General features: G+C 43.8%; 2 protein-coding genes across 4 annotated transcripts in view; one reads left to right on the top strand and one right to left on the bottom strand.

Annotated features, from left to right (window-relative positions):
• The window catches only part of LOC129817678 (zinc finger protein 106-like), a 36,023-nt gene extending 32,514 nt beyond the window's left edge, over positions 1-3,509 (top strand). For all 3 annotated transcript variants that reach the window (XM_055873146.1, XM_055873145.1, XM_055873147.1), the window contains 4 exons: positions 175-246; positions 442-513; positions 957-1,103; positions 1,497-3,509. In XM_055873146.1, coding sequence (XP_055729121.1) covers positions 175-246; positions 442-513; positions 957-1,103; positions 1,497-1,553 — 348 coding nt within the window. In that variant the 3' untranslated portion in view covers positions 1,554-3,509. The remainder of the gene's footprint in view (positions 1-174; positions 247-441; positions 514-956; positions 1,104-1,496) is intronic.
• A 632-nt stretch (positions 3,510-4,141) lies between these two features.
• Positions 4,142-11,860, bottom strand: part of capn3b (calpain 3b) — a 31,652-nt gene continuing 23,933 nt past the window's right edge. The window contains exons 18-23 of the mRNA XM_055873153.1: positions 11,826-11,860; positions 11,321-11,389; positions 9,229-9,307; positions 5,699-5,815; positions 5,335-5,393; positions 4,142-5,191 (exon numbers count right to left, since the gene is read on the bottom strand). The exon at positions 11,826-11,860 is cut by the window's right edge and continues 30 nt beyond it. Of these exons, the coding sequence (XP_055729128.1) occupies positions 5,165-5,191; positions 5,335-5,393; positions 5,699-5,815; positions 9,229-9,307; positions 11,321-11,389; positions 11,826-11,860 (386 nt within the window). The 3' untranslated portion in view covers positions 4,142-5,164. The remainder of the gene's footprint in view (positions 5,192-5,334; positions 5,394-5,698; positions 5,816-9,228; positions 9,308-11,320; positions 11,390-11,825) is intronic.

Below are 11,860 nucleotides of genomic sequence, written 5' to 3'. Positions count from 1 at the left end.
CTTAATTTAAAGTGCAACACACTTAATAAAAGAACAGACACACAATATAAGATGGTGAACCATCTCTGTCCTGCGATCCTCTCTTTCTGTCTCTCTCTCCTCCCTCACTCAACCCCTCTCTCTCTCCGTCTCTTTCTCTCCTCCCTCCCTCACTCAACCCCTCTCTCTCCACAGTCCCACGACCGGCTGCAGGTGTACGGGGGCCACCATGACATGGTGATGTGTATGGCCATCCATAAGAGCGTGGTAAGTGATCTTGTTTAGTCAGCCCAGAAGCCAACCCTCCTGCCTGTGGGCCTAGAGGGAATATGAACAACATCTACATTCAGTACATTGGAAAGGGGACTACTGTGAATGCATTGTACAGTTGATAGAATTTACAAAATTGAAAAGAGAGAAGTTGTGGACAATAAACTACTCTTCTCTGCTGATGCAATGTAGATCTACACAGGCTGCTACGACGGGACCGTCCAGGCCGTGAAACTCAACTTGATGCAAAACTACCGCTGCTGGGTAAGAAAAACACGTTGGGATTTACCTTCAGAATATCTCCCATCATTTTGTGACCTGTGACCTTTGTGTGCAGTGGTATGGTTGCTTGCTGATCTTTGTGACCTGGCCTTTGTGTGCAGTGGCACGGTTACTTGCTGATCTTTGTGACCTGGCCTTTGTGTGCAGTGGCACGGTTACTTGCTGATCTTTGTGACCTGGCCTTTGTGTGCAGTGGCACGGTTACTTGCTGATCTTTGTGACCTGACCTTTGTGTGCAGTGGCACGGTTACTTGCTGATCTTTGTGACCTGACCTTTGTGTGCAGTGGCACGGTTACTTGCTGATCTTTGTGACCTGACCTTTGTGTGCAGTGGCACGGTTACTTGCTGATCTTTGTGACCTGACCTTTGTGTGCAGTGGCATGGTTACTTGCTGATCTTTGTGACATGTGACCTTTGTGTGCAGTGGCACGGTTGCTCGCTGATTTTTGGCATGGGGGAGCACCTCTTGCAGCACCTGCTCACCGTCCACAGCAACCCGCACCTGCAGACCTTCAAGTGTCGCTGGAGGAACTGCGACGCCGCCTTCGCCAACCAAGACTCCTCCCACCTGGTAAGAGACAGACAGACAGGTTTGTAGACAGACAGGCTGACTGACGGACAAAGACAGACAGTAGCTGCTTGGTTTACCTGAATTACAAGACTCCTCCCACCTGATAAGAGACGGGCAGACGGGTTTGTGGGCAGACGGGTTTGTGGGCAGACGGGTTTGTGGGCAGACGGGTTTGTGGGCAGACGGGTTTGTGGGCAGACGGGTTTGTGGGCAGACGGGTTGTCTGATGGACAAAGACAGACAGTAGCTGCTTGGTTTACCTGAATTACAGATCTCGTTATTACAGATGATTATTCTGTCAGAAATTGAGAATTTGAGAGCTCTTTGTATATAAGGAAGAGAGGGGGGTTATTGTCAATGTCTCAGTACCTTGTCTCCCCCTTGTCTCTACAGGACCTGCCTAGCCACATGCAGAAACACGTAGAGATGGACAGCAAGCTGAAGACATGACAGTAGAGAAGACATGCTGTTTCTCCAGTGCTTACTCCTGCGGATGTGTGGTGCTGAGTTGACACTGGTCTCTCACCATTTAGAATCAATGGCTCCATACATGGAGCTAGGCTGGAATTCTGGCATTCATTCTTCTTGGATAGTAGGAGTTGGGCCCCCATTCAGTAGGCAAATGTTGAGGAGGGAAGGAGATAGAACTGAACTGTTTTCTTGTTCAGAGTAATTTCTCACTTTGTTCATCCTTTAACCCCCTGCTCTTCCCTGGTAAGAGGACACCAGTACGACTGAAGGTTGTGACATGATTTTAATGGACCTTAGTTGATGGCATGATTTTTCATGTGCGGATGAACATAATTACAAATAATTTGTGGACTGCAAATTGACCGCAAGAAGCCCAAACGAATATATTTGACTAAAACATTGTAATTTCAAACCTGGCTTACATTTGTATGTGATCACATATATCTCTATTATGCCTGGGAATATTGTGGGACAGATTTCCAAAATTTAAACTTGGAGCTGATTGGCTGGTGTTTTAACAGTCTTATGGTCAACAATTGAAAATTAGTAATTTTCCGAACTTGGGGTGGCTAAATAAAATCAGTGCTAGTTTGGGAACCCTGGATTACACCATTCTACAAGGCTGTGGCTCAACTTCAGCAATTGTATTGGAACACTGGCTAAATAGCCCATACTGGACACAGACATACACACACACACACTAACACACAGCGTATAGATTATCATTGCATAACCACACTGTAACTGATCTGTTGACATGGGCTGGTCATACATAGCTACTATACACAGTCTTGTGTGGGGACTTCTATTTCATACATACATTCACACATCTATGGTATGTACTGGTTACTGCCAAAGTAAAGGAAACACTCGAGTAAATGAGGGATTCAAAGTATAGTGAAAGCAGGTGCTTCCACACAGGAATAGTTCCTGAGTTATTTAAGCAATTAACATCCCAGCATGGTTATTTGGGCTGCCTAGTCTAGAAGAAGCGATCTCAGTGACTTTGAAAGAGGGGACTCAAATGAGCATAGGGGGTTTAAAGGGTCTCAGTCACCAGATCTCAGCGCAATTTAACACTTCTGGGAGATTCTGGAGTGGCGACTGAGACAGTGTTTTCCACCACCAACAACGAAACACCAAATGGTGGAATTTCTTGTGGAAGAATGGAGCATCCCTCCAATAGAGTTCCAGACACTTGTAGAAACTATGCTAAAGTGCTTTGAAGCTGTTCTGGCTCATAGTGGTCCAACGCCCTATTAAGACAATTTTATGTTGGTGTTTCCTTTATTTTGATAGTTACCTGTATGTATTGATATGCTGAGCGTGCACACACGTGTACAGCAACAATAGGAACATGTTTTATTAATTCAGAAAAATGCATTTGGTTTTATTCTGTTGGGAAGGATAATTTTTCCCGTTTCAGTGGTCTAAGACAGAGGCCAATGCTTACTTTAAAAGCACGGACATAAGGATGATTGACATACTGTTTTTTTAATGGTTTTGGATTTGCTGTGATGTGAGAGACCAACTCCTAACACACACGTCTGTTTAGACATGATTTGTCATGTTATTTTCCAGTCTGTATGGAAGTGGCTCACTAAAGCTGCAGTAAGTTACTTTTTAGGCCACCTGACCAAATTCACATAGAAATGTGAGTTATAGATCTGTCATTCTCATTGAAAGCAAATTTTAGAAGCAGTAGATCTGTTCTATGTGCGCAATTTCTTTGCTTCCCATTAAGTTCAGTTTTTGCATCTTTTATTTTAGGTTTTGTACACCAGCTTCAAACATCTGAATATACAATGTTTTTGGTTATTGAAAATATATTTCAGTGTTTTAAATCATACAATGATCCTCTACACTATACATTGCTTGTTTTGTCAAAATAAACTTTAATTAGGCCAACTATTAAAACATTTTGCAACCAGGAAATGGCAGCGCGATTTCTGCATATTGCGCCTTTTTAAATACCTAAAAAGGACCACCCATTTCTTAGAGATGTGAAATAAATACATAATATATATACCATATGGCAGCTTTAAATGCCCTACGTTGGAGTTCTGAATATTTGATGGAAACACTATATGACAGGGGTATTGAACTCTTACCCTACGAGGTCCAGAGCTGGTTTTCTGGTCTACCTGACAGTTAATTGCATCCACCTGGTGTCCCAGGTCTGAATCGGTCCCTGATTCGAGGGGAGCAATGAAAACACAGTGGAACTGGCTTTCCACAAAAAAAATATTTTTGGTACCACCAAATCACGGGCTGGTGCCACCAACTAAAAAAAGTGTGGGAACAATGTTAGACTAGAGCCCTGTTCATTATAGACCATCTAACCGTTGTTCGTGTCAATGTTCAGTTCAGTTAGTTTTTCTCCATCTGCCTTATTGGGTAGATGAGTTATCGAGTAATTGTGGCAATGCTTAATTTACATCTTAATTATTTGAAATCCTAAACATTCATTATACAATTCAACCTGGGATCAACATTAAGAGATTCGGTTTAGCGTTGAAGACTCGACAACTCTCATCCCATACTGGACATATTGGGACACATTCGTAAAAGTTTGAATTTAATGAGTTACATTTTTTTTTAAATGCTTCTGAAACAATCCAGTCCGACAGCATCATCACTGTCTCTCGAGACCTGAGTATCCACATGATATTATCACAGAGACTTACAGGAACACAACATTGATTTTGTAATGTAGTTACCACCAATAACTTAAAGGGGAATGGAAACACTTCAGGAAGTAAAGCTAAGCAACGATATGTATTCAATCCACTAATACTAAACATGTTATTTACAGTGAGCTGGCGTTCTAAAACCTTCCCCTTTAAGGACAGGCAATAACACTTGAAGGCTTGTAGTTTAAAGCACTAGCCAAATGTACTGGAGCAAGGGTTCCCCATTCAAGTCCCTCGGTGCTATGCTGCCAGGTGCTACCTCTCACCAGTCAAAGTTGACATTCCAGGTGGTCTTTCTCTCCAGACAACCTGTGTGTCTTAGAAGATCGCTACATCGTGTTAATGTACTTTCTTGAGACATTACACACTTCTCTTGGCGTTGTGAGAAATATAATTTGTGCAGCGTGACTGCAGAAAATATCACCATTGCATTTAATTTGTTTTCTATGCTAGAATGAGAGTAATGGCAATGTCTTGTCAGAAAGAGAACATGGGGAATTGGCTGAGGTAGAGGAAGGCGATGTTGGTAGAAGCATGGCTGAGGGTAGACCAGAGAGCAGGATTCCTCTGATGACTGGGTGATCTTAGCGATGTTGGTAGAAGCATGGCTGAGGGTACACCAGAGAGCAGGATTCCTCTGATGACTGGGTGATCTTAGCGATGTTGGTAGAAGCATGGCTGAGGGTACACCAGAGAGCAGGATTCCTCTGATGACTGGGTGATCTTAGCGATGTTGGTAGAAGCATGGCTGAGGGTACACCAGAGAGCAGGATTCCTCTGATGACTGGGTGATCTTAGCGATGTTGGTAGAAGCATGGCTGAGGGTACACCAGAGAGCAGGACTCCTCTGATGGCTGAGGATACCAGAGAGCAGGACTCCTCTGATGGCTGGGTGATCTAAGCATACATGGTCAACTGGAGCCACTGTAACAAGAGGAGATGAAAGACAAAAACAGGTTAGGACAGGAGATGAAAGAAAGCAGAAGAGGACAGGAGTTAATGGAGTGAATTCCCCTTTGTATGGACGTGATGTGACCTTTTGTAGCACAGTGGCCTACTGGGCTTACCTCGAGGACGTTGAGCTTGATTGTGCCGTCTCCGTTTTTGTCAAAGGCATGGAACGTCCCTGCAAAGAGAGCTCGTGCAAATCAAACAGTAGCTCTATCAGAGGAGGCTGCTAAGGGGAGGACGGCTCATAATAATGGCCGGAATGGAGCAAATGGAATGGCATAAACGCATGGAAACCATGTATTTGATACCGTTCCACCAATAGCTCTCTGGCCATTACCACAAGTCCCTTCTCTGCAATTTAGGTGCCACCAACCTCCTGTGACCGCCACCTATCTGTTATCTCTGACTCTTATTCAATGAGATGAATGGCTGTTGATGTTTCTGGTGGAATTTACATTAATCAAACCAGTGTGTACTTACTGAACATGCCTTCTAGCCTGACGAAGCAGCAGATGAAGCTGTCAAAGTCGATGTTGAGGTGCTCGTCAGCGTAGCGCATCGTGATGATGTCATACAGCTGGTTGTTTAAGCGGAACCCTAAGTGGAATGGGGGGGTGGAATGGATACAAGATGAAAGATTTGTGGAATATATTTTGTAATGTGCACAAGTACAGTAAAATGCCTTGCATGCTCTTTCCCAAAAATACAATAAATCAATATACTGTGTGTAGTACTCAAAAAAATACAAAAGGCAAGAAGAACTGTGATGGAAAATTGTGTGAAGAGACAGCCTTAAATGTTAATTTTGTCTTCCGTGTCATAAATAATCCTTGGTCCTACCTGTGCTTAGTAAAGATATGTGGCAGAATGCCCTGAATATGTTCTATAAGTTAAAATAGGAGATGGTGCCAAACACATGCAGGAACCAACCCTGTGAACCATGCAAATATAACTTGTCTGTGTAAGCAGTATATAAGACAACTAACGGGACTGCCCCAGCAGAGCTCCTGACAGGCGTGTACTATGGTGCATCAAGTTTGCTGGAACCTCTCCAGTTAACTGACAATAAAGGATGATTGATTTAAGTTTGACTTTGAATGTCCCTGTGTAGAAGTTCCACGACAGAACAAAAATACACAAGAATAGAAAGAAGATCAAGAGAAAGTAAGCTATATACAGGGTCAAAGTTCCAGTGTCAGTACCATATTTACAATGTGCAGGGATACTTTTGGTCATGTAGTGTATGGGCATAACAAAACAAAATAATCATGGACAGACAATTTTTACGCGCCAGGTGCTGTTCTGTGAGCTTGTGTGGCCTACCACACAATGGCTGAGCCATTGTTGCTGCTAGATGTTTCCGCTTCACAATAACAGCACTTACAGTTGACCAGGGCAGCTTTAGCAGGGCAGAAATTTCACAAACGGACTTGTTGGAAAGGTGGCATCCTATGACAGTGCCACGTTGAAAGTCACTGAGCTCTTCAGTAACGTCATTCTACTACCAATGTTTGTCTATGGAGATTGCATGGTTGTGTACTCAATTTTATGCACCTGTCAGCAATGAGTGTGGCTAAAAAGCAGAATCCACTAATTTGAAGGGGTGTCCACATACTGCGATATATATGTATAGGGGTAAGGTGACATCAGGATATGACCTCAGAAAAAAAAGAAACGTCCTCTCACTCAACTGCGTTTATTTTCAGAGAACTTAACATGTGTAAATATGTGTATGAGCATAAGATTCAACAACTGAGACAAACTGAACAAGATCCACAGACATGTGACTAACAGAAATGGAATAATGTGTCCCTGAACAAAAGGGGGGGTCAAAATCAAAAGTAACAGTCATTATCTGGTGTGGCCACCAGCTGCTTACTGCAGTGCATCTCCTCCTCATGGACTGCACCAGATTTGTCAGTTCTTGCTGTGAGATCTTACCCCACTCTTCCACCAAGGCACCTGCAAGTTCCTGGAATGGCCCTAACCCTCACCCTCCGATCCAACAGGTCCCAGACGTGCTCAATGGGATTGTGATCCGGGTTCTGTGCTGGCCATGGCAGAACACTGACAATCCTGTCTTGCAGGAAATCACGCACAGAACAATCAGTATGGCTGGTGACATTGTCATGCTGGAGGGTCATGTCAGGATGAGCCTGCAGGAAGGGTACCACATGAGGGAGGAGGATGTCTTCCCCAGACCATGACGGATCCTCCACCTCCAAATCGATCCCGCTCCAGAGTACAGGCCTCGGTGTAAAGCTCATTCCTTCGACGATAAACGCGATTCCGACCATCACCCCTGGTGAGACAAAACCGCGACTCGTCAGTGAAGAGCACTTTTTGCCAGTCCTGTCTGGTCCAGTGACGGTGGTTTGTGCCCATAGGCGACGTTGTTGCCGGTCATGTCTGGTGAGGACCTGCCTTACAACAGGCCTACAAGCCCTCAGTTCAGCCTCTCAGCCTATTGCGGACAGTCTGAGCACTAATAGAGGGACAGTGCGTTCCTGGTGTAACTCGGGCAGTTGTTGTTGCCATCCTGTACCTGTTCCGCAGGTGTGATGTTCAGATGTACCGATCCTGTGCAGGTGTTGTCACACATGGTCTGCCACTGCGAGGACGATCAGCTGTCCGTCCTGTCTCCCTGTAGTGCTGTCTTAGGCGTCTCACAGTACGGACATTGCAATTTATTGCCCTGGCCACATCTGCAGTCCTCATGCCTCCTTGCAGCATGCCTAAGGCATGTTCACGCAGATGAGCAGGGACCCTGGGCATCTTTCTTTTGGTGTTTTTCAGAGTCAGTAGAAAGGCCTCTTTAGTGTCCTAATTTTTCATAACTGTGACCTTAATTGCCTTCCGTCTGTAAGCTGTTAGTGTCTTAACGACCGTTCCACAGGTGCATGTTCTTAATTGTTTATGGTTCATTGACCAAGCATGGAAAACAGTGTTTAAACCCTTTACAATGAAGATCTGTAAAGTTATTTGGATTTTTACGAATTATCCTTGAAAGACAGGGTCTTGAAAAAAGGGACGTTTCTTTTTTTGCTGAGTTTATGATCAACAGAGTAGCAGCAGCGTATATGAAGATTGTATGTGTGTGTGTGTATGTGTAGCGTCTGTATGAATGTGTGTGTGTGCTGGAGTGTCTGTGTGAGTGAGTGTGTAGCGTGTGCATAGAGACAGTGCAAACATAAATAGAAGGATCATTGCAGATAGTCCATGTCACCATTTTATTAGCTATTTAGCAGTCTTATTGTTTGGGGATAGAAGCTGTTCAGGAGCCTGTTGGTGTCAGACTTGAGTCACCAGTAGTGCTTGTCGTTCTGAAGCAGAGAGAACAGTCGATGGCTTGGGAGGCTGGAGTCTAACAATTTTCAGAGCCTTCCTTTCACACCGCCTGATATAGAGGTCCTGGATGGCAGAGAGCTCGGCCCCAATGATGTACTGGGCTGTCTGCACAAGCCTCTGTAGCACCATGTAATCGAGGGCGGTACAGTTGCCATACTAAGCCGTGATGCAGCCAGTCAAGATGCTTTCAATGGCGCAGCTGTAGAACTTTTAGAGGATCTGAGGGCCCATGCCCAATCTTTTCAACCTAACTGTTTGTGTGTGTGGTCCATAATACCCTTTTTACACTAGTACTGAGCCAAGGGAGCCTGAACTCAAAGCTGAACTTCACTGGCCTGGTTAAACATCCACTATAGCTGTTGGATTGGAACCATGCTGGAAAGGAAAATGTGAAAAGCACTCTAGTGTGAAAAGAGTAATCAATTCATGGCTCTCTGGGAAGACTTCTAAGTCCATTCACCTGGAGGCACGTTCAGCAAGACAAAACATTTTGGAATGTTCAGATAGAAATATGTAGAACAAACATGCGTCTGACATGTAGAATAATAAATCCCGTCGGCTCTATTCATAGTATTGCTATCTGTAACGTTAGAAAACGTTTGGCAACTGAACGTGGCCCTGCTGGGACTAAACGGCTGAACAAGTTTGTCCATGGAGCTCACCTGCGTCATTGACTGCGTTCCTCATCTCAAAGCTGCTGATGGTGCTGGATTTGTCCTTGTCATACTTCTTGAAGATCAGCTGCACACAGTGAACACATGACGGTCAATCTCAATGATTTTGAATGTTGGACTAAAAATGATCTGTTGATGATCGCTGTGAATCCATCTCTCTCAAACTCTAGGTGGCATTCTGCCTTCTCCCTACAGCTTTCAGCCATTACCTTTGCCCACGACTACCTCATGTGAAATACAATCCCCACGCTGTGTTTTAATGTTTAATTGCTTACGATATGGTTTTCAAAACATATGGCCCTTATCTTTCATCAGCAAGAAAGAATCCTTCAAATCAAATGATGTGCTTCCTGTAGCAGTTACAGATCCATACAGCTATAGAGCCTCCATCCTACTAAACTACACTGTAGCAGTTACAGATCCATACAATCAATCAATCAATCAATTTTATTTTATATAGCCCTTCGTACATCAGATAATATCTCGAAGTGCTGTACAGAAACCCAGCCTAAAACCCCAAACAGCTAGAATGCAGGTGTAGAAGCATGGTGGCTAGGAAAAACTCCCTAGAAAGGCCAAAACCTAGGAAGAAACCTAGAGAGGAACCAGGCTATGAGGGGTGGCCAGTCCTCTTCTGGCTGTGCCGGGTGGAGATTATAACAGAACTATGCCAAGATGTTCAAAAATGTTCATAAGTGACAAGCATGGTCAAATAATAATCATGAATAATTTTCAGTTGGCTTTTCATAGCTGATCATTAAGAGTTGAAAAACAACAGGTCTGGGACAGGTGGCGGTTCCATAACCGCAGGCAGAACAGCTGAAACTGGAATAGAGCTATAGAGCCTATAGAGCAGCTAGATACAGCTATAGAGCCTCCATCCTACTAAACTACACTGTAGCAGTTACAGAGCCATACAGCTATAGAGCCTCCATCCTACTAAACTACACTGTAGCAGTTACAGATCCATACAGCTATAGAGCCTCCATCCTACTAAACTACACTGTAGCAGTTACAGATCCATACAGCTATAGAGCCTCCATCCTACTAAACTACACTGTAGCAGTTACAGATCCATACAGCTATAGAGCCTCCATCCTACTAAACTACACTGTAGCAGTTACAGATCCATACAGCTATAGAGCCTCCATCCTACTAAACCACACTGTAGCAGTTACAGATCCATACAGCTATAGAGCCTCCATCCTACTAAACTACACTGTAGCAGTTACAGAGCCATACAGCTATAGAGCCTCCATCCTACTAAACTACACTGTAGCAGTTACAGAGCCATACAGCTATGGAGCCTCCATCCTACTAAACTACACTGTAGCAGTTACAGAGCCATACAGCTATAGAGCCTCCATCCTACTAAACTACACTGTAGCAGTTACAGATCCATACAGCTATAGAGGCTCCATCCTACTAAACTACACTGTAGCAGTTACAGATCCATACAGATATAGAGCCTCCATCCTACTAAACTACACTGTAGCAGTTACAGAGCCATACAGCTATAGAGCCTCCATCCTACTAAACTACACTGTAGCAGTTACAGATAGGTTAAGTTAAGGTAGTTTAACACAGATCCATACAGATATACAGTAGGCGCCTCTATCTGACAAAATTACACTTCCGCTACTCTTCCTGAGTTACTCTTACGCACAGGTGTTCAGAGCATGCTAGATAGCTAATTCACACAGGTGGTCACCTCTTGTCTTCTGTCTGTTTTCTGTAAACAAGTGAGGTAACATGGAGATATGGCTGTGTGGGAACACTAATCCTATGAAGGTGGGTTTCAATTTAACATTTTTTAATTGTTTTATATTATTTCTCACTGATATGAAAGATAAGGTCCTTATGCTTCCAAAACCGTACTGCAAGCGTTAATGTTTGGTTTGAGCGTCGGGGCTCTTAACAAAACTCCCCCATGCAGAAGACGCCTTCATCCTAACTTCCACTTAAGTCAACATTTCACTTAGTCTCCCGTTGCCATCACTACTAAGGGTAAATTCGACTTAAGTGGAAGTTTTCCCCTAAACCATCAGGCTCTGGAGAGTTATGGACAGGAGGATCCTACCTGCCACGCTTTGATCTTACTCCACAGGTGTTTGAACTCCTGTAGGTTCAGTTTTCCTGTGCCGTCAGTCTGAGAAGTAGTTTAGGAAGAAACAGCAGGCAATATTTATTTCTTGGGCTTTACCGTGTGAAGTAGTGGAGGCTGGTGGGAGGAGCTATAGGAGGATGGGGTCATTGTATTGACTGGAATGGAATTAATGGACCGGAGTCCATTTATGTGGTTTCCATTTTTGATGTGTATGATACCTTCCATTAATTCCATTCCAGCTATTACAATGAGCCCATCCTCCTATAGCTCCTCCCACCAGCCTCCTCTGGTGTGAAGAACTGCATTTCATAGAATTGTATATGTTTTTTGAAGTACTGCTTTTACTACTGTATCTGTCTGTACCTTTTAATATTGTTGTTTGCTCTGTGTTTACATAGACAGGCAACCAGAGTAGTAGACCGAGATGGTATTAGAAACGTTCAAATAGAGTTCCAGTATTAATCAAATGGAAGGATACATCCATCAAAGCGATCATGCTCCGGCAACTCTCTA

Source organism: Salvelinus fontinalis, chromosome 20 (assembly GCF_029448725.1).
Source record: "Salvelinus fontinalis isolate EN_2023a chromosome 20, ASM2944872v1, whole genome shotgun sequence".
Lineage (NCBI taxonomy): Eukaryota > Metazoa > Chordata > Actinopteri > Salmoniformes > Salmonidae > Salvelinus > Salvelinus fontinalis.
This window is presented reverse-complemented; position numbering and strand designations above follow the sequence as displayed.